The sequence below is a fragment of the Phalangium opilio genome, unplaced genomic scaffold (assembly GCF_054372755.1).
Source record: "Phalangium opilio isolate 3A_F unplaced genomic scaffold, DU_Popi_V2 ptg000024l_1, whole genome shotgun sequence".
Lineage (NCBI taxonomy): Eukaryota > Metazoa > Arthropoda > Arachnida > Opiliones > Phalangiidae > Phalangium > Phalangium opilio.
Genome location: NW_028324155.1, coordinates 5774021 through 5798100, shown reverse-complemented (window position 1 = coordinate 5798100; position 24080 = coordinate 5774021). Strand labels below are relative to the sequence as shown.

The 24080-nt window shown below is 35.1% G+C and overlaps 1 protein-coding gene across 1 annotated transcript in view; it reads left to right on the top strand.

Annotated features, from left to right (window-relative positions):
• The window catches only part of pio (zona pellucida domain-containing protein piopio), a 174243-nt gene that overhangs the window by 131481 nt on the left and 18682 nt on the right, over positions 1-24080 (top strand). The window contains exons 4-5 of the mRNA XM_089868194.1: positions 17413-17516; positions 20016-20061. Of these exons, the coding sequence (XP_089724320.1) occupies positions 17472-17516; positions 20016-20061 (91 nt within the window). The 5' untranslated portion in view covers positions 17413-17471. The remainder of the gene's footprint in view (positions 1-17412; positions 17517-20015; positions 20062-24080) is intronic.

Here is a 24080-nt window from a genome sequence, read left to right as displayed (position 1 = left end):
TCGACCATTTTAAAAACATTGTTTCTTTATTATCTTTTCGAGTATAGAAAAGGGTTATACGAAAGGGCCCTAAAAACCAACTCAAAAGGGCTTTAGATTCGGCGGGAACCCCTGTAAAGTTTCTTATATAAATTTTCTTTTTCCCCTTTCTCCTTACAGCGCGCGGCGACTTAAAAAGCCTATTTTCGCAAATAAAGGTGGGCTAGAAAGCTATTCAAATGATATAGGGCCTTATTTTGTTTCTACATAAGAGCCAAATATTCACCCACGTAAGAAATTTAAAAAGATAGCCCAAGGTCGTCCGGCCAGAAAGGATTTTAGCCGAGATTTTTTCGCCGGCAAATAGACCAAAAAATAAAAAATACTTTTTACAAAATAAGGCCATAAAAATCCCCTAGATTGTGAGAGTTATAGAAATTTTAATATGTACATTTTTGCATACGTAATTGAAAAAGGAGCCGGTCTTTATGGGTTTATCTAGACTTCTTGAGGGGACTTTCTGTACCAAAATTGTTATTGTCGTGGGTGTGAAATACGAAGGAAATTAATTTGAAAAGGCGGGCGTTGCTGCTTCGTTTCGTTTAAATACGCTCTTATTAATTTTCAGTCCCCTTAATGATTTCTTTTAATTAATTCGCTCCAAATTAACTTTATATCTATCTATCCATTCACGACTCGCCGAATGGGATTTTAAAAATTGGAACTCTCAAGTTTCATTGTAATTCCTAACAATCGAGCTCGGATTTTCATTAAGTAGAACCGCTCTTAATTTTCAATCGAAATTTTATTATAACTGAGTTATAAAAGAGGCTGTTCGCACTAGTTAATTATTTATTTTTCGAGGTTTAATTAGAAGAAAACTGATATAGACTAAAAAAAAAATAAAAAAAAATTGGAACAGAAACAAATTTAAAACTAAATAATTACTGAAAACCTTCCCCAGTCTGGAGTCTGAAGGTTCCGTTCGCACTAGGCCCTAGATAATTGTTATTTTCATCAAAAAAGAACTAGTATTGATTTAAAAAAACTATTACTTTCGAAGCAAATAGATAAACAATTGCCAATAAATATTTACGAACATTCCTGAATCGAATGTTGAAACTTCGAAATTCGCAATTTGACGACGTCCCAAAATAACCGATAAGAAGGAAAAATTTTCAATCAGAGCGTTTGTGTAGTATATACCATACCATACGTATATGGCGAATTGAAAATAAGAAATCCATTGATTCCGCAAACTCCCCCGATTTTTTTCTTACGCCACTAATCTTCTTTTTTTCTGGTCAGGAAGGTGAGATGAGAAGGAAGTTTGAGGCATGTGGGGGGGATTGGGGGGATGGAATTGATGAAATCGAAGATCCGAGAAAAAGATAGATTAAAGAACAAATATTTTCTATTAGGGAAGCTGCCGAAACAAACAAGATCTTCCGATATATATTTTCAGAAGTCTGTTAAGTTGACGTAAAACTTTATAGCCACGATTTTTTCTTTACTTTGGCTTGAATGCTTTTCGAATTCCACGACTTTCTGGTTAGTTTTGGTATTGTATATTTCAAATTAAATTAAGACTGTTTCAACAGACCCTTGACTTAAATTAAGGCTGCATTTCAACAGACCCATGACTCAAATTAAAACAGAATTTCAAAACCACGACTTAAATTAAGACGTTATTTCAAACTACATGACTATTCCATGAAATTTCAATGAAAGGGTGTAGAAAGCAATTCCATCTTCGAACCAAGCGAATAAGGACCCTAAGATTCAAGAAACATTTTGAAAATTCCTTGAAATGTTTTGTTTAAAGGATTATTCAAAGCAGACTACAAATTCATGAAACAGTTTTCTCAATTATTTTAACACTGAACATTAATTAAGCAAAATTATTAAAATTGAGAAACGGGTACCCTAAATCATGCATGGATGTCTTCGAGCGATCAACTTCGTCTATTTTTTATAACCCCCGCGTGATAACAGTCTCTAGCATCCGAAAATGGGCAGCAAAAAACGCTTTTTCCTGTGGGATATCGACCTCTAGACTTCTCTAGAACCGCCGAAAAGAGAGGTTGGTAAAGACCGGGCTAAGGGGAGGGTAGGTTAATCCAATTATACCTTTCACGGATCATGATATGTATAAAACACTACATCGAATACCCCAGGTCAGTCTGCCATAAAATAAGCCACCATTCTTCAATCTAAAATACCTTTAATAGCGATGAAAAGTGACTCGAGGTAATAACTCTATTATACCGTTAAAAGGCAACCTTATATTATTTTTTTTTTGTTCTTCTCCATTGTATCACAATGCGAGTATGAGATAATAACAGCGTTATGAAGTATATACCTAAACTTTCACGTTTTCATTAAAATTAGTCGACCGAAAATGGAATTTTTCAACTCTCTTTTTCGTACTCGCTCACTTTCTATAGAGACTGCTGGAATTTTAATTATTTATATCACAACAAAGCTTTAAAAACTATTAATATACAACGAGCTTAAACTTCTTCACACGAGTCTAAGACTTTACCTTCTTGCAAGGTTACCTCGATTTGCCCCTGATTTTCGTTTTATTTTTATTTAAAAAATTTTAATTTTTTAATATTTAATATTTTATATTGTTTTTAAAAATAAAAGTTAATCAAATTGATATTTTTTAAATATTTTAGATAATGTTTTTAATTAAAATTAATCTAGGGGGCGAGGAAACAACTTACTTTAATAGAAGTGAATAAATTAAGTATATTTCACGATTCCAACAACAGAGATGATATTAGCATATTATGTTTTTCCCATCGCTTAGTGCCATGCAAATTAACATCAAAAGATATTTAATGATATACCTAATATTTAATAATTTAAGATGGCGGGATATCATTTGAAAATGTTTTATATATAACATATTGCAATTGTACAGGTAGGTACATCTGTACTTTTGTTTTCCTGTTATGTTATGGTTTGTCATATAAATCCCGGGGCTCTTTTGTTCATCCTACAATGTTATCTATCGATATAGAACTAATACAGTTAAATATAGACCATGGTCTTAATCCTCCATTATCACCAGCTTTCTCCTAGCTGTTTTTAAACACAGATAGAAATGATAAATGTCTTTTGAATTTTATGCAAAATAACGTCTGGTTTTTGACCGCGTTATATCTAGGGGTGGCGTTTCCCAAAACGTAGGGTGGTACCCTAAAGTTTATGGGATCATTTTTCTATCGATACGGGCCTCATCTGGAAGATTTCGAGGGGATAGTTACTTTTTACGTAATGCGAGACGTTCATAGAAGTATCTCAAATTTCTTAATAGTTTCTAGCCCCTCTCAAATTTGAAACTAATAATTTTCATATCACTATGATTTTTGGAAATTTCGTGTAAAATGGTTCCTAACCACGAACTGTGCGTTATGAGATCTCACGAATTATGAAATGATTGACATTGAAAATATATAATATAATTCTCACGATATTTTTATTCGTAAAAAAATTCTAAATATATATTTTTTCAAATTTTGATGCCTCTTGTAAATGTAATATTACGCCCATTTTTCTTTTAAGTTATTCAAGGTGGGGTCCGTTTATCGTTTATAAATAAGGTAAAGGACCCTTACTCGGATACCTGGCAGATCATCTCATCGAGTTTCCCGTAATAATAGTTGAAATGCGGAAAAGAGTTTCTGGTGTCAATCTCAAAGATGCTATTTTGTTGTTTTTTTTATCTCTTTGAAAAGAAACGTTTTGCTAAAATGGTTTTTTTGCGGTTTTTGCTGCTATAAAATATCAGGAAGATAAATTCTTATCTCGTTATAAGTTAAAGGGCCATGTATAATTGAAGTTTTTACCACTCAGCGTGTTCACCACCCCTTTTGTCAAAATTTCGGAGATACTTTGGATACTGATTACAAAGATCTGGGAGCTGCGAGTTTTTATCTTGCGTCATATTTTTTTCTAATCGTTGGAGCGATGCTTAGGCAAGATAGAAAAGTAAAAATTAATTAACTGAAAACAAGGATTCAAAATAACTTCCAAAGGAGTTTGGAGTTTGTTTTAAAAGGGAGAGTTAAATGATTAGGAATACTTAATTTGAGAACGATGTTAAGCTACTACTAATCAATTGCCATATTAGCGCGTTTAAAGTGGGGATCGATTCCTCGAAGAGTCCCTCAAATGTCGTCTTCACTTGGGAGTAACTTCTTTATCTTGTCCTTCACATCTTTCAAAGGACAGACGAACAGCTCGTATAGGTAACTTTCTTGGACTGATAGTTAACTATAATGGCGACGTATCCGTTTCACTTTCCCTTGAAAATACAGACAGAAAGAGAAAGAATACATTCCATTGGTCGTTCATTTCCACTGCGGACCGGACTTTCTTCTTGATTTTTCCTTGGGCCAGCTCTTTTATTTCTAGACTTGGCTATAGTTTTGTTATACAACAATGAAAAGACGTGTAGTAACCCCTTACAAGATTTATCGTATTTCTAATGGGCTTTCTCGGTGTGTCTTCTACATGCTTTACTATAGGGACAATTCTTTACTAAGCCACGCTCCGTAGACCATCATCCTCTTTAAAATTATTCTTTGAAAAATAACAAGAGGTATATGCGTAGGTACAAAATCTTAGCTTCTTTCGAATCCAATTCTTTTTAATAATACCTTACGTAGGTACAGTACTATCTATGTTTTCCCCTTTTAACATTTCGATAAACAGACTAAGGCATTCTTGAATCTTCCAGCGGATCTTTTTTTCTTATTTTTTATTTTTTTAATTTCACGATTCTACTGTTGTTTTCTGTTGATGCGCGTTCGTTCTTCTTTAAGAACTTTGAAATTCGCAAGGTCATCTTTTTGTACTTGTTAGAATTTGATGATGCAAAATTTGAATTTCAGATGTATTGATGAGTTGTAAAGAGATTGTAAAACGCAATCGGGGAGTAATAATTGAAATTGTTTATTTTTGACTACCCTGAAGTAAGACTATCGCATCATTATGGTTTTTTTCTTCACGATATATTTTAAAATGGCGCAGTTATGACGTTTTAAAATTGGTCCATGACTCAAACAGAGAATTTTTCATAACTTAAATGATGCCCAACTTTCAAAGTTGCATCTTGATTTCAATTTCACCTTAAAAACAAAATTTCTAACCAACACAAACATCTCATTCTTTCTGTTTGGATCTCATAGCATCATTATTGATAACTAAAAATTGCCAAAATTCCATTCCACGATCAAAAATTTCAAAGTTCCGATAAAGTTCTCACGTGTAAAGTGATTTTTCTTAATTAAATTTAAAATTCACTCCTTCCAATAGAATTTCCTCGCTCGAATAAATCGAATGTGATCCGCCATCTCCACCCCATTCTTATACTGAGAATAGAAGAAATTCAAACATGTTTTTTACTGGAAAATGTAATTTTTTCGACATTATTTATTTATAATGACTTTTTCTCCTGGAATTCTCAGTATAGGCTTTAGATCATCATATTTATATAGAGAAAATTCCTCCAAATTACTAGTTTTGTAACTTGTGCATGTGAACTATGTGGGATGATAGCGAAGAGATAGTTGAAAACATGGCGCCAGATTTATATATATTTGAACTTGATTTAACTCTAATGATAGGCACTTATTTCCGAGAGAGTCCGGCAGTCCGGGACTCTCAAATTGTAACAATAATAATTGGAGATTCGTAACTTGATGTAAATGGATTTTATTTACGTTAGCATATACTTCATTACAGTGACCCCAGTTGACCTTATATAGTTTATTTCATCACAGAGAATTGCAAGAGGAGTAGAAAGCGACACAAACAATTGACAACATACCACCAATTTTAGTCACGGAAGACGTTTCTAGAACACGCCACGAAAGTGCACCGTCTACTCTTCTTGGAATAATTCTCCGTGGTTCAATATCATGCCAACAGCAATAATATTAAATCAAAATAGGGGACTTAAACCAATGACACTTGGTGTTATTGACACTAAAACTCTCTAAAGAGTAAACATACTAGAGTGCAAAAACTCTTCTGCGATGCTGAGTCGTTCACTGGACCCTTAAAGTCAAATAATCTACCAGAATAATATCGTTTGAATTAGATTAAGGCGGGGACAAGTATGAGAATGGACCCTGATGGTTTTTTTATTTACCATAACTTAAACATTTTTCAATATACCCCGATGTCGAAGGACATCGCATCCCGGTTTGGTTGGTTGGCGTCTAAGTGTCCGATAGCTTTTAAAGAAGCCTCTTAGAAGAAAAAAAAAGTGAAATTAACTTCGCTTTTTATTCAAGAAGGAGCTGCGCGATGGCAGGCAAAGCTCCTTGGTAGAATTTTGTTGAAGAAGCCAGAATTATTTTACCCCCATTTCGATAACGTCAGGGGGAAGAGAGCGCCAACCATTTGAACCAAAACTGGCAACAACAGGTAGGGTAGGGAACCCATCATAGCGTAACCGAGGAAATGGGCGGCAGGTGTATGATGGTCACGTGACAGCGTGGGCCGTATAAAACCAGGCCGACCCCTACGTGAGGTCACTGAGTGAGAACGAGTTTTCGGGGAAGACAGTCGTACACTTTTTAGCGATTTTCTACACGGGCTGGTGGTGCTGCTAGCAAAACCGCGGAAATTAGTTTTTTCCTTCTATTAACAATTTACTCAGTTGAAAAAACATTTTAGCCACCAAAGCAAGCGCGTTTTTATTCGCATCGCGGCGGGACTGAAAATAAGCCAAAAAGTAAACGCTCGGCCCGAGAAAATACCCACCATCGGAAGATATTTATACCTAGTTCGCGGCCAGGCAGGTGCCGTAATTTAATACCAACATCACCTTTTGCGAAATTCAAGACGTACGTTGGAACGCGTTGTTGTTACCCGTACCTGAGAAAGGAAACCTAAAACCGTTCTAAGAACTTAACCGAGGCTTAGCCGTTATTACACTATTAGGTAAGTCTAAAATGGTTTTATCTTGCAAAACTTATTCGCGAGTCAAGGCGATCGTGTTTTCAGATACTTACCTTGGTGCTTGGTTAGTTTGTAATGCGAGCCGAGTCTTAACTCTTAACTCTGAACTCTGTTTTGTTTTGGGGGAGAAAAGTACCCGAAATGTATCAAAATACAAGAAGATGTTCGGGTGATAATATCAAAGACTTTAATTAGATTCCCTTTTTTCCATCGAGTTAGGCTTAGTAGAGAAATAAAAGAATATATATTTTCTTGCCAAGGCTTAACGTTTATCAGAAACCAGATCAAAGATTCGAAGTTAAATTGAGCGCACGTAGGCTTTCGTAACTTGCGGGGAATTGAGGGCTTGGTTATACGCCCGCTGCGGGCTGTTCTTAATTCGAGTTTGATTCCCAGGTCTTCCTTTTGTGTGTTGGTAGCTCGTGGTAGTGTTTTATTTGGATTAAAGTAAGGGGAAAGGTGTTTATAGGGAGATTTTCATAAAAAGAAGACCGCGCTCGGACCTAGTTTCGTGCATGTCGTGTTCGATTCTTCCATGGTAAGAATGCGGTTTGGTTTCAACAAGTAGGACACTGTCTTGACACGGGAGAGACCGTGGGCGGTACCCCTTTTGTTTCTTCCTTCTTTCTTTCACCCAACTCTCTATTATTCGCAATCTCTAGCGAATTCTGTTGTTGTCAACTGTTAAAAATGTCCTTAAAGGTATTCTTTGTTTTAGGTTTATATATATATATAATTAAGTTTATTCATCTTAAATTCAATTGTTCCATATATATTGTTCGAATATTATAGTGTTTTCAATAACAGCTCGCGACGAACTGATTTGATTACGTCTTTGAAAATGCCATTAAACTATATAGAAACTTTTGAGAACTCTCTTTGATAAATTAGAAAGTTTTCTCATTTCTTGACCGCTTTTGACCTATCTTGTCCCATTCCGCAAGCTGTAATTGTAAGGTTGGTAAATCTTGATTAGCGGGAAAATGGCATCCAGTTCGTGTAATGTAATGTAGTTGTAGGGTTTCAACTTCTTACGCCTCAAATCAGGATAGCCCACCCGTTATAGACAGCCATGGGAATAATTTATTTGAACAAAGTTCCGTGCAGTGGGCGGGTTAACTGGCGGAATGACTGACTCAGTCGGGAATGAATATCTCACTCTAAGTACCTTCACCCTTTTCCAAGGAAATAAGAGTCGTTGGCGAATTCTATATAGCGTTTTTCTATTGAAATGGGTTTTGTCTCGTTTTTCCATTTCAATTTATTTTAGAAAAGTAACCAGGAAACTCTCCCTAATAGTTATCAGCGTCAGTCACGTGACAATATTCAAATTTTCAACTTTCAGTTTTCCTCATTTTTTCATTTCATTTCAATTTCCCTTGTCACCAAAGAGTATTTCCCCGCAGATATATTTGCAGCTCAAAATTGTACAGGATCAGTATAAAAATTCCATCGAAATATTACCCAAAACATGGTTTGATTTGGGTCTGTTAGTTACTGGTAAATTTTTGAATAAAATATTGTTCCATATGCCAGAGTTCTGTCTCAAAAACTCCCTACGCAAAATCTAGCTATGCTGAATTTTGGCCCTGTTCGTCCACCACAAATAACCTTTTAAGCTCCCAATATAATATTAACCAGTCCGCGTTTCTTCAACCGTAACAAGAGGCCCTGGAGATCGTAGGATGGCCATTGCCTATACGCGTCCGACTCTCAATTTGAAGTACACCAAATCCAAGCGTAAAAAAGACCATCGTAAAAAAACCCTTAGTTTTTACGTAACGAAAAGCGTGAACCTACACGCTGCCCACCGCGTTCAAGCCAGAACGTCGCTTGAATTCAAGCTGAAGATGTGCCTTTTCCGGATAAAAAGAAACGCGTCCCCTTCTTCCTTTCCTTTCTACATGGTCCTTAAGTTAGAAGAACTTAGGCCTTGGCGCGTGGTATGTTTCTTTTCGTTACCTTTTCTCTTCAGTCTCCTTTTACCTTTCGCTCCACTTTCTCCTATGTCGTTGTTCCGTGTCGCTTTTCATTGAAATGTAAGGTATCTCCTTCGAAGCGTTACCTGACGTCCAGGTGACAAGAGGAACTGAATTTCTTCACTCACTTTGGCGCACACTCGATCACCCGCGGGGCATTAAATAAAAGTCTCAGTCGGTGGGGACCCGGCTGACGCTTTTCTTGTTTAAGGTGTTTTTTTTTTTCTTCTCTTTAATACAACTGGCTGGCGAATACGTCTTCTGTCCCAGGGGTTAATGAGATAGGAAGTGACTCGAATGTCGTCGCCATTGAACGCAGGGGGTATGGCTTGACTCATCTGGGTAGCACTTGTCTAGTCTGTGTACTTGTACGGTCTTTGAGGGTATTGTATTTGGTAGGGTTTATTAGTTCATTGCTAGTACAGATGTTTCAGAACTCTTCAATAATTAAGTTCCACGAGCTTGGGTTCAGTTGATTCAAAACTAACATCAATATTAAAATTTAATTGCGATTGTAAATTAATTAGGGAATGATTCAACCGGAAACTTCACCGTCCACTATCTCATTATGAAAAATAAAGAAATCGGCTTATTCTTTAAGTGAATGTAAAATTTCCCCAAAAATAATTAGGCGTGTCAATGTCCTCTTAATTTAAAATCGACTGCCTTCAGTTTTATTTTTTTTTTTATTCCCAGCAATTCTAATGATAATTTGTTTATAAATTGAATTTTGAAATTTGTATAATTCAGTTAATTCAAATTTTACACGCAATACATAATTTGTTTCAATTGAAATTTATGTATTTTTGACTCTACAAATGTCCTGGCTAGATTTCTTAACAACGTACGCGTAGGTAGAGTGCACCTGACGTTAAATAATGGCCGGACATACAACTTATTCAATTTTTCTTCTTCTTATAACCATTCGTGCGAAGTAAAGGGGTTGAATTTCCATTTTTTCTTGATCCATCATTTTTCGAATAATATTCCACCCCCTCTATCATTTCTCCTTGTATTTTCTCTCTCTATCTTACCCCTCTCCTTCCTTAATAATAAAGCTGTCAAAGGTGAATCCCAAGGATCTCAATTATGATGTCTAGCGAGTCGTGTCTACAACAAGGCGAAACCCCTTTTTCTTGAATCCCATTGTTTTCTCATTTTTAGCATTAACTATTTTGATGGAAAATGTTTGCTTCAAATATCCTAGCCTTTCGTAACGCGTCTGGCTCGAGCTTTGTATATAAAGGGTTAGCGCTGCCGAAGCACTGGGGCGAAATGGCGCCACGTTTCTGTTGAAATTGCCTATGGATAAAAGCGTGTGCTTCGTGCGTTTTGATCTTCGAATCTTCGAATTTTCGTGATTTTCTATTTTGTTGGCGTCAATATCCCATAGGATAAAATTCCCGTAGTCTCTTCTCCCCCCACCCCCCAGTTTGCTTCAGGAATGGATGAGCGTAGCTGTGTAGTTAAGTTCCATGGCATAAATTGAAGTTAGGCCTAACAGTTTTTTACCCTAAACGAATTCAAAGTATATTTTTTCGTCAGATTCTGTTGTCTTTATAATTAAAATTAATTAGCAGTTTTAATTAACATCAATCCACTTGGGATTCGAAACTTCATGACGAACTAGCTAGCTTCTTGAATAAATTATATTTTACTGTAAAAACACGCAAGATTCTTCATTCTCCATTTAATCCCTCAAAATAAGAGAGAGTGGTCCAACAGAGAGATAACCAATCAATGCGACGAAGGCTTTTGTTTTTAGGCCAAGGCTTAATGAAAATGTGTGTGAGTCTAACAAAAGACTTTAGTTAATTTTAAATGAACCTTTTAAATAATAACTCGGAATTCAATTAAAGGTGCGTTAATTGATGTATAGAGCAAGAACTATTTATCGAGGCCTTGAGAGAAAGAGAGAGAGAGCCATCTAGGTTTAACCCTTTAATTAAAGTATCCCTTTATAACTGCGACATCAGTTGGGGTTTTTTTTCTTTACCTAATTAAGAAGATGTCTACGAAGAGATAAACATTTTTCTATTTCGGGTCCCCTTATGGGAGAAAGCCTAGAATAGAATGGAGAACCAAGTATATCCTTGTGGTATATTGAAGATAAGACTTAATTCAGGGTCATATTTTCTGGATGGTCGAGTTTTTCGCGGAGATAACGGTTAACTTTCATCGTTTGTCCCCTTGCACGGAACAATGACGTCTCCGGGGGAATTTTCAAGACTCCGAGAGAGAGAAAAAGCGAATATAATATTGTTTCGTAATATATTTTTTTTTATATTTTTTTTTTTTCGGTCGGGTCCATCCTCCTTAGGTTTTCCTTTTACTTTTAACAGTTCGTAAGTCTAGAAAGAGAGAATTTTTTTTCGCAATCTTATTCTCTTCCGCCGAAGTTTAATCACCGAAAGTTATAAAAAAAATTACGTAATTTAAATTTTTTTACGTAATACTATTTCTAACTAGTAATTATATTCCTTAACCAATTGATAAACCATGGGAGAAAGTTGAGTTTAAATAATATCCGTGTAACTAACTAACTACTAAACGAAAACTTTGGGGCAACCTTTGACCTTTTGAGGCTTACCCTTCAACTCGTTACTGTTGAGGTATCCAACGACTTTGAGAGAGAAGGGACATCGTGCATTGTTGACCTTCTTAGGTACCAGTGATTCCAGTATCTATCGCTTCTGATTGCCGCACTCGATTTCTTTAATAGCTTCGGTTTAATGCGTTCGTGGAGCTTCCGTTGAACTTTTGTAAGAAAAATGTCATCTTTTCGGGCAACTATGTAACGTCTTAGCTACGCCCGTACATCCGAGAATATTCTCTCTTTATCGTCACTAGCTTCTGTAGACCGTAGCGAGCTCGGAATAAGAAAAAAGAAAAAACTAAAATTTTCATTCCACTAACAGGAGCGACCGCCGGTCGTTATACAGTAATAAACAAGTTGTTTTTCTCTCTCTCTCCCCCTCTCCCCTTTTATTCTTGCCGGCGCAAATATTCAAATTGGATTTAACGCTTGGGACAACTTGTAACTCGGCGACATTTCGGATTTGAAAGAACGTTCGTTTTAAGTCTGATAAGATTTTCCCATCTCAAGAGTGCTTCGTCGGTCTACTTGGCGTCGGAAAGTGAAGGTGAAAAGATATGGAGTACACATTTTTTAGGCCTATTTTAACTCTAATTTGGGCGCCACCTTTGTCATGGTAAAATGAACTCGGACTACACCGTTTCCCCTGCAACAATGCGATAAACGTCCCATGTATGCTTACCACTTTCGTCAAGTCATAGTGCCAGTATCACTTTAAAATGTACCCTTTCTGTCTTAGCTACCAACCAACCAGTTGTCCTTTACGAATTTCTCTCGTTTCTCTTTCTGTAAATCATTTTTATTTTATTTCCGTTGCAAAAGTCACTTTCTCCGAAATTCATTCTCTTCCATGTAGCTTTGTTGGCCAGGGAATAGTGAACTTCTTAACATAATGGTTGTAAAATTCTCTAAGACATGTAGCCAAACGTAAATTTAATATCCAAACTACAACGTTGATAAACCTTAATTTAATCAGTCTGTAACTTCGTAGTAATAACCAGACTGTATCCTTGTTTTATGGTGAATCTTCGCATTGAAACGAGTCTAATAATATACGCTTACAACTCCCAGTAACGCGCGAAATGTAACCTTTCATTTCGTATCTATAGTTATATACTTTCTTTCGATACGCTTATTATTACTTACCAAACCAACTGTCAAGTTTAATGACAGCCTTCAGTTACCAGTCATCTGCGCGTGCATCGTGCATGAATGCGTTCAGTTTACCCACAAATATTGTACTAGATTCATAGTGTAACTTCAACTGCCTGAATGCAGTTTTACACAACCACGCGGCTTAAGTTTAAAATGGTAATATTTTGACCAAGGCTTAAGCAAAATATATTTAATAAATATTCATGGAAATAATTCTTTCTCGCGCAAAATTGTGATGGATCAGATCCGTTTCGGTTTTTGGACCGGTAATTTTTTATTTTGACTTGTTTCCCAGACGGGGGTCAACTGTGTTAGGCCTAACTAACTAGGCCTAAAAAATTTAGTTGCTTTGGAATTCCTAAATCCCCCTGATGGTACGCGGGGAGCAATCAGGGCGGGATACCTTATTTATATTTTATAGAGCAACGGCATCTCCCCGGTATTGAACGTATTAAACCTGATAGGAAGGGCAGGTACATTGCTGTTAGTCCAATTTTACCGGAGGACCTTATGGCACGAGAGAATGTTAAGTTCGGAACTTAGGAACACCCCGAAAAACTTTCACCTTGAACCGTCAGGGGGCATCTGCACCATCTTCTCTCTCTTGAAACTAGTTTAGAAACCTCAAAATTTATTAAAATTTAGGGCCCCTTTTAAATCTATGTTTATAATATTATAATGAATCTCACAGAAGTTTAATATTTATTAAAAAGAAAGAAGGGGTTTTGCTAGTAGACTCGTTTTTCACGTTCACGAGTTAAAAACTTTAAAAATTCCTAATTTGTTTCGTATACTTGCGCGTCTTTCGCCAACTCGCGAAGTTTTCCAAAAAAAAAAACGCAAAACGCGTTTCGGAATAAGATAAACTTAGACATTACGCTCTACCTTATTTTTTTCTTTGCAGACTGAAACGGGTTAGATCACTAGACTTTTAACACACTTAACCTTTTAGGTTTTCCCGCATTCCTCGAGTAACTGTCACATTTTTTCCAAGGGGTCTATTTATTTTAATATATAAGCTTGAACTAGCGAATCCTTGTTAAACTTAGTTTTGGGACTAGTTCCCTCACGTGTTATTGGGATTATTTCTTTAAATCTTTGAAGGGTGAGTGGTGGTGCTTGCGTTCTAGACAGTTTCTAAATAGAGTAAAAGGTTAGATTAGGCTTAGAAACTAAATCTGTTTTTTAATTTTTTTGAAATCATATCTTGAATTTTAAGCCTTGGTTCTTAATCACAAATGAAAAATCTTGAATTAGGCTTAAGTATTTATTGGGTAAAGTATGAAGTAGGTTCAAGTATTTATTGGGAAATTAATTAATTAATTAGTTTTAGGTATTTCTTGAGAAATACATGAATTAGGCTTAGGAATTTGTTGTGAAAGCATAAAATTAAGCTTAGTTACTTATTTTAATTACTTTAAGTAATTTTAAGCTTTGAGAAAGTGAATAATTATAAAATTGGCACTCATTTCACTTTTCCTTAAAAGCTATAAAGTCAGAAACACAGACATCAGTTCACACATTCTTCTAGACTCTTAACACTCAATAACTCTCTACCGCAGTCTAAACCCAAGTTTTAACGCCCAATTGCGCGTTAAGTTAGTTAAACACCCAGACTATACTTCTTACCATATTTTTCTTCTCTCTTATTTTTACCGCGCCATCAGTGAGCAATTTAACATAAGAGGTCAAACGTTTCTTAAATACGAGTAAATTCTCACCCTTTTAGCGTCAGTACGTCACGTGTTAAATTATCGAAGGTGTGTCTAGGTAAAAACAACTTCGACCGCCGAAACGTGTTTTAAATATACGCATACGGTTTACATAACCCAAGTAAAGTTTTTAAAAAAAAATAACCTCGTCGCATCTTAGTATATTTACTCGACGGTTTTTATTATTGGGTAGGTAATGTATATTAACTTTAATAATACCGGTCCTTCTTTCCCGTTACCCATGATGACTTGCTGGTGCATTGAAGGTCGTCATACCGCTTAAAAAAACCAAGTCATTTTCTCAAATTCCTTCCAGAAAGATTTCTTTTTCCGCTCTACACCACTCTGTAATTGCTTAGGTAAAAGCGTTTTTATTTCAAAACTGATTTCTGAAATGTTTTTCGTATCAATCAGTCGTATGTATGGTTTATTATTATAATTCAGGTGTGCGCCGTTGTCTGAGACAAAAACGCAATCTTGGTATTAATGTAGTTTAACATTGAAAAGACGCCTTTTATCGTCGTATTTTTAGTTTAATTAAGGTTGTATCTGAGGCGGTTTTACCTGTTTTGAACGCGTGGGTTTTTTTCTTAAGAAAACATTTTAGTACCTACCGTGTTTTTATAGACCCCCACACTTATTAGGTTCTTTTTTATTTGCAAGAAAATATAAATGCGGGACCTTGGGCAAGGATTTTATAAGATAATATATACATATATATAAGCAGATGGTTTTTATTCTCTCCTATATATAACGTTATTAAATTGGCAGATGCGCCCCTATTTACGTGAGGCACTATAAATATATTGGAGGTATTTTAATAACCATTTTCACCTTAAGATTATACTAAAAGACGTGAATTTTCTTTCGCTAACCTCAAATGCTTCCTGCCTTAAACTGTGTTATATTTTCACACTAAAAATAATTTTGCTCGAGAATTAAGTCTCGTGTTTTTTCCTTAATTTTTATTTTTTATTTAATTTTTTTTTAAGAAAATATGGTATAAAATTAAACTATACGCAAATCTGGGATATAAATTTTAGGGATAACACTTTCTACTTTAAAGGGAGTATAACACACGTTTCTTAACGAAAAAAAATCCATTTTAACTTAAAATATATTAAACAAGCTTAAAATGTGTTAAAATTCAGGTGTGCTCAGTATTATTAACTTGAAGTCTTTTACGCTCCCTTTAAAAATGTCTACTATTTAAATTCAAAAGAATAAGGTCTGAGGTTTATACGACAAGATTATCGTAATATTATACGCAAAAAAATTTCAGTAGGCCGTCTGCTAACTTGGCTGGTCTATATATACATTTTTTTTACTGAATTCCGAGCGTGGAATAAATTTACTGACGGCGTTTCTTGATACGCTGACGCCCTTTGCTACCTACCAGTACTTGTACCTTGAAGACTCTGACGTACGTAGCTCTGATCCCACCACAGACGTAGTCGGTCCAATTTTTTTGAGGAGACCCCTCCCTAAATATAATCTGGCAAAACCATATCCTCGTAATATTTGAATAAATGCATTCTGTATTCTAATATCTATACTTCCGACTTAAAGGATACAGAGAGAGAAAGTCCTTCAAAGTTTCCTTTTCCATTACGAATTAGATCGTAAAACCGGGTGACTCCCTATTATAAGTTATTCAAGCATAAGTTTATTATTATTTTACTTACCATAAAGGTATTAGATTATCATTATATTTCAATATAGGTACTATTACATCCCCTGTCTATAGATGAAATACGATAAATCCTTTAATCATATCAGTATTAACTTAACAATATTACAATTAAAATTATACTAATCTACTAAAAATTTGCCAATCTCAATTTAATGAGTAAATACGTGAAATTGTCTATACATGTAGTAGTAGTAGTAGTATATCATCGGCAGTTAAATTCAGTTCCAGCGCTGCTTTTAGATCTAAATTTAAATCTCGTGTTCCAAATTCACTTTAATAACCTTTAATTTAATCGGATTGGTAACTGTTTAGCCACTACTCAAGTCTAAACCGAAGCCCGGTTGATATCAAAATATCGATTTTGAAATAGATCTAGTTATACGTGACATTGTCTGGCTGTCAGAATACTAGAAATTCCATTATACCTACCTACCAATCACCCACCCACCGTATATCTATATAGCTTGAAATAATGAAATTGAAATCGCAATTGCGTATCTTTACCCCTCCCCTCTCTTCGGTGACATTTTAATAAATCATATTGATATTTTAACGATTTAAAATTAGGTTTCGCGAGTAACGATGGAAGGGATTGAGCTTCTTAATTGACAAATCGTGACGTGAACACGGGAACTCAGTTACGTAAATTTACTACGCCTTTAAAGATGCAGTTACTTGTAGCCTAATTAACACTGTAGACGTTTTCATTCTCAGTCAAAGAGAAATGGGGCTAAGTACGTCGTTGTGTATTGCATGCAGCTCCTACGTGAATGAATAGTTAAGTTTCCTTCCTCAATAATCACACTCGATCGTCGACGTCGTCGGGGAAGTTAAGATTTTAAAGAATTAGCTTAATCCCTTTGGGGTGGAGAACGGTTTTTACTGCCTCGAGAAACCGCCCACGTTTCTATTGATGTTAAGGTGTTTTCACAAATGTTATCTCGTAGATTAAACCAATTTTAAAAGGTCTTGTCTTCCTTACAAACGAACGTTAATATTTTTCTACTGTTTTCAACGCCCTTATAGTCCAGAAAATACCCCTTTAAATTGGTCTATTTGATTCTTTGTGAAGCCACCTTTATCTTAGCGGCTTACCTTTTTGAGAGTATATATTTTCAATTTTGTCATGCGCAAGAAAATTAATAAAAAGAAAAATTCCAGTTTTCTTGGGAGACTTAATTTCTCTCCCCTTTGAGTACCTACCTACCCTTAAACCATAGGAAAAAATATATCATGGTCGCGTACATATAGAAAACGCGTCTATCTGACCCACTTCTAACGTGTTTTTTTTTTTTATTTTTCTGTGTTTTACAGGTATAGTTTCTATTTTGTGGCCAGAACTCCGTCTGTCTTCTCGTTGTTAAACCGGCAAGATGGAGGACTGCTTCAATAGGATATCTAAATACACACTTTTAATGGTAAGTTGAAAGTTTTTCACTTTTTTTTCTATAGGCGAAAGTTTATTATTTGGAAAATCATTAGGGGTCCATATTAGGTGTCAATTTGTAATTATGTTTGAACTTTCACTGAGTTAGTTCCAAAAATTAACCTTTTTTTTCTTAAGCACTCCACCCAAATTATCTCTAAATTATTGTGTTTTGTATTCATAATTACAAAAGATTCGCATTACCTTTTGCTTATATTATTGAATATCAAAAAACCAACACAACCTTCATTTATTTCGAAGTTTGAACTTGAACTGGTGCGTGGTAATTCAAGCACCATCGCCTTAGCTCCCTTTCATCCGTAGGTTGTAGATAGTTTTATTTGCTCATAAGGTACTGCACATTATAAACCCACCAGGTTTGCAATAACCCTTACTTGGTGGGGCCCCTTTTAGAGCATTCAGGTGAGTCACAGAATATACATTTTCCTAAATGCATCATCCGGATCTGGCGATGAAAATTCATTTGTATCTCATCTTCTACTGGAAAGAAAGTTATATAGTTTTCTAATGTTAATGGGCAAAGGGCATGAAGGAGGGAGAATACATGCATGCTGTGGCATTCAGTCGTTTATTTTACTTCAAAAAGGCGCTAAATCTTGTAAGAAAAAGGGCGGGAATTTGCAACGTTTTTAGCAGCGGTACAAGTCTTAATCGTTTCTGCCCAAAAAGACTCCTCAATATATTAACCTCGTTTTTTCCGCTTCGTAAGGGGGTATTTTCTATTCCATAATTCATAGACCTAGTTCTATATTTATTGAACCTAAAAGACTGCATTGACAGAAATGATAACTTGGTAAGAGGGGCCCAAACCCAGCGCAATGTAGAGGTAGTAGCTTTTGCAGTAATGGCAACTAGGGCTTTAATAGTGTTAAGTGGTTATATTGTACTTGATTTGTCGGGATGTCCGATTGACGGAGTAAGTTTGAGGGGAAACATTTAAACTTATACGACAAGACTCCGTAGAGAGTCGTTATCCAACTTCGATGTTTGTAGGTGATTCATTCCTTAGCTGGTTTCGATTGAATGCCATTAAATTATTCGATACCTTCCTTGATGATTCGAAAGAATGTTTTAATTAACGGCGAAATTCTCAGGAAAGGCCTTCCCCAGTCTTACTTGACACTAGAGTGAAGCTTAATTTACCCTCTGTTAACCTCTGAGTCGATGTACAAGTCATGCTAGGTCGCGTATCCCTCCCTTCTGTTTGGAATTAGACTTAGCGTTTCCTCCCTTCAAATAAATTCAAATTCGATGGCGTCTCTGTTTCTGTCGCTAAAAGCGATAGAAGATAATCAATTCTTGATTATTACTTCGTTTGAAGTGCCACTGGCGAAACCCCCCCTCTATATTTTGTAGATTAATTATATATATGAATAGAAAGGGAAATCGTTTAGGTATTTAGTTATACAATATTATCCTCGGCCCATTTAATTAACATATAGGATGTCTGGAAAGTTATAAATATTTATGTGACGCCAAAAAATAATTTAGGGACTTAACGTTAGTTAATGGAGTATAATTTTAATTTTAATTAGAGTAAGTGTAAGTAAGTTATATGTAGGAGATTAGTTTAAATGTATTGATATTCGCAGGCGATATTTTGGCGTAAACAAGACTTAATTTTGAATTCTGGACTTATTTATGTGACGCCAAAAAATAATTTAGAGGCTTAACGTTAGTTAATGGAGTATAATTTTAATTTTAATTAGAGTAAGTGTAAGTAAGTTATGTGTAGGTGATTAGTTTAAATGTATTGATATTCGCAGGCGATATTTTGGCGTAAACAAGACTTAATTTTGAATTCTGGACTTATCAAATCAATAATTAAATGTTGTCTAAATTAATTTAGTAATTTTCCGGCTAAAATCTATATATTTTAAGTGAAATTCGTATCTTTTATTGACATATACTAAAAATAAAAGCATAATTTGCACGGTTTATTATTAATTTCAATTTAATTTGGCACATTTATTGATAAAAACATTTGACGCAGGTGTTTTCAAAAATTTTCACCGTGTCTATCTCCACAATTTTTAGCAAATGGCAAAGACCTATTTTACATAAATTACCTTAATAAAAAGAGTAAATATGTTATATCAAAAAATATACAACTCAGACGTCTGGTAGAATGTTTTTTTACATATAATTTATTAATATGTTGTTTTTTAGTCGACATGTATGCATAGAAAAAAATCTTCTTTATAAAAAAACCAGCTAGCAGACTCTTCAAAGAATTAAGATTTCCATTTACTTAGTTTACGATTTCTCAAGTACAACTAAAAACCCTACACTTTCTTTTCATAGAAACAGGTTTTTATATAAATTTAAATAAATAATTTTATTAAAACGCATTTAGATAAGGTTTTGTTCCACTTAGTCATAATTTTATTACGTTTCTGTAAAAGATTACATCATCATTAAATCTTTACATTAAATATTTAACTAATTTGAACTATTTTTAATTTAACAGGTACTCTGCGTTGGTCTTTGCTCATCGCAGCTTTTAACCAAACAAGGTAAGACAACAAAAAAATATATAGGTTTTTTTGGGTTCTGTATTGTTTTGAAATACGGCTTTGAAATGCAAATTTTTATTTTTTGACTTTGGGGTTTTTGAATTTGCATAAAAAAGAGCTCTCTAGCTAATTGTTGAGATTCTGAGAAGCGGGAAAATTTAAGAGAAGCTCGTATTTTTTATCCATTGCATGTTAGGGAACGTTTTAAAGAAATTATTTAATACATAAAAATAACCCAAAGCCTTCTGTGGGCCCCATTAAGCGCTACAGCGTGTATTTCGAGGAATTTTAAGCTATAAAATGAAATATTGAATTGGGTAGAGAGATGGAGATGGAAAAAAAACTTGAAAATATCTATGGTATTCGGAGTTATTCGCCTCAAGAGACATAATATATATATTCCTGTTTAACAGGCTTCGGTTGTGTACTTTTTGGCTTTTGATACGCTCCCTGTGATTGTGATTACAAATTTACTGTATTTGAGAATCTCTTCCCCCCACACACACCTTAATGGTTTTTGAAAAGCGTTGACCCCTAACGCCGTGGTCAGTTTATTTTACGTTTAACAGAAGTATATAAATTGAAGTAAACAAAATTTAGGATTTTTTTTTCTCCAGCTAAAGTATAGTTGAACTTTTGATCGAGTCATTCGTGGCCCTTTTCTGGTATTTACCCTTTCTTTTGCACCCAATGAATTATATTTTAATAAGCGAGCAGCTCATCTTCAGTTGTAGAGTTATTTACTTCGTTTTATGGGCGTTTTTGGCTGCGTAATCTATTAGACCCGAGTTTTGAGTTGAACTCCGTACTCTCCTCCTCAAATTTCCTAGTCGTGACTCTCCCAAAGATCATTTCGATATAATCTTGGGAGAAAAATAGAGCCATACGGACAAAATTATACCTGGCCCCGAAAGTATTTTGTGAAAAAAAAAAAAAATAAACGTTCAGAATACTGCAATATCTTTTAAAGCGAGATAATAGAAATCAAGAAATCTATTGAATGAAAATAATTTTAGGGAAGGGATTATAGTTCGTAAGGTTATGCATGCTGCATTGATTTCTTAGTAAGAAAGAATTCTGCTGATCAAATGAATGTTTTTGCGAGATGAGATGGCATATAGAACAGCTTCTCACGGAATAATTTGCGAATTTTTATTTTTTATAAAAGTTCAATAAATTGCTTCGAAGTTATTTGAATTGCCAGGATCATGAAAATTTGACGTTTTGTACTCCGAAGTATCTAGTTTATTTTGATACTCGCAATTTTTCTCTAACTTGTTTAGAAAAAATGTCCTTTCGTATAAATATCAGATACGCTAGGATAAGATATCATTGACTTCCGTCATAACCTCAGAATTACTAAAAAACCAATTTTCATTTCGTTACAAATAAGGACCACACATCACGATAGAAAAATTACACCCGCATACCTTTTGTATTAAATTCCCTTTATCCTGTACCTTATCAAAGGATAACCGAGCTCTAACCCATCATCTTTCGCGACTTATATTGTTCAAACCTTAAAATATTATGACGGTACTCATTCCCCACGAAAGGAATATGAGAAATTTTCCACGCTATATGCCAATTCAATAAAAATGTTTCGGACAATATATTCTCCCGACATACGATAAAAAAATTTAAAAGAATAATATTCAAACCATAGCAGGGTCGGCTTTGTATACTACGACGGTCGTCACCAAGATTCATGCTGAAAAGAATGCAATTTCGTTTACCCCGTGTCAAATTCAATATTAATATTTAACCGCAAATACTTTTGGTTTTAATACCAATCAATATTCACGTGAAACTTCAGTAAATTCATGATAAAGTCACGAGAAACGAAGCGAAAATAAAAAAAATTAAATTAATTTTTTTTAAAACGTTTCGTTGGTACGAAGGACTTTTATTGTTTAGTATGATAATGAAATAAAGGTGACATCATTGAGTTTATTTCTACGTGGAGGGTTTTCCCCCATGCTTCTTTTCTTTTTAATTAAAAGGGTTTTTATTAACGTTTACGCGTCCTTACGAGGGGATATCGAGGCTAGGACAGGTGAAATGTAAATAATTCGAGCGTCATTGTAAAGAAACATCCATCATGAAAGTCTCTCCTCTCTCCCTCAAGAGGCCATAAAAAAATGAAGTCGTGATCCCGGCCGCCAATCCCATCATAGCGCTCTCGCTGGCGTTCTCTTCTCTTCTCTCATCCTAGTGATGGACAATGTATCATTTTTTGACAAAATAATGGATCAGATCCCCATCTTCTTCTTTTTCGCTGAAACTCTTCTCTCTCTCTCTCGTATGAATAACCCTTTACCCCTTTAGTTCTTGCGCCTATCCATGATTTCGGAAGCCCATCGGATCAAGACCCCAACATCATTTCGTCCCCTTCTTTTTTCAGAATTCACCGGGGCTGACTGGGATTTACCAGAAATGATCCCCGCTTCGAATAATGAATCGTCTTCCCATGATTTTCTTCTTTATTTAGTCTTTCTATACCCTTTTTTTTAATTTTTTTTTTTTGGAAGTAAATCCCTTATTCCAAAGGTAGGATGAACTGAGGTTTTCAAGTGTTTAAGCGTAAGGACTTTGTCAATACGTTTTTTTGTGAGTGTTTTCTAGCGGAATAGAAATATTGTAGGTTTCAGCTGTACTTAAAAAAGGTTTAGGCAACCTGCGATTTAGTATACATAGTTTTCAACCTAGGAGAATTCATACCATTTACACAAGGAGGCCAGACTCCCTGATGTAGTCAAAAGCCAAAACTCCTTTTGTAAATGGTATGAATCCTCCTAGTCTGAAAACGATGTATAGCTACTTTCGCACGTGATCTAGACAGGTAAATCTTAATCCTATGAAAAACATTAACATGTACAAAAATGGGCCAAGCCTCGCCTCGTGACCTCTCCGCCGTAAAACGTTCTGAGATCCCATGTAGAGCCAAGTCTGCCTTTTGTTCTCATTCAATCGCCAATTGAACAATTATGTTATAAATTAAGTCCTTTTCCTAATTAATAACCAATATTCTTTGACTCTATCATTATTATACATCTTTGTTCGTATCAAAAATATCGTGACTTGGCAATCGCAGGTAAGTAATATTAAAAGGAAGTCGAGGGGATATTCACTAAATCGTTGCCTATTTTAAAATAATCGAATGGGATGACCTGCTCTTGCCAAGTCACGATATTTTTGATACGAACAAAGATGTATAATAATGATAGAGTCAAAGAATATTGGTTATTAATTAGGAAAAGGACTTAATTTATAACATAATTGTTCAATTGGCGATTGAATGAGAACAAAAGGCAGACTTGGCTCTACATGGGATCTCAGAACGTTTTACGGCGGAGAGGTCACGAGGCGAGGCTTGGCCCATTTTTGTACATGTTAATGTTTTTCATAGGATCTCACTTCTTTTTGTAGACCCTCGGTAGTTATATTAAAACAAGACCCTCTCGTTGTACTTCGTTTGCCAATGTAATCGCTAACGTTTGTCCTTATTTACGCTGAATTACCCCTTTCGACCCGCAGAGAATATGTAATAAAGATTGTACGCGATATCCTAATATAAGAATGTAGCATCAGTTACAACTTTCGGTTAACTTTGGACCATTACGTCCTTTCATCAAGAACACACACTATTTCTGTTGAAAAGACGGCAGCGCCATCTAGTTTTAAAATTAAGAACTAAAGAACAATTTTATAAAAATTTCGGGATGTTTTAATTTTTCTGTGCTTTATAAAATAAATTAAAACTAAATCCTGAATTTTAAGTTTCTATCTACCCTAGAAGTACCTTAGAATTTTGATGATCGGTGAGTGAGTGAGTGAGTGACAAAATAAGGTAAATTTCACCTTCGATATATCGAAAAGTATATAGGGTAGGAACTTGAAATTTGGAAACTATAGCTAGGATTGACAGTCCTCGCGGCAAGCAAAATTTCAGACCTTTACCTGTACCCATCACGAAGTTACAGTGGGCTTAAAAGTGCCACGAGTTGCTTCGAGAAAAG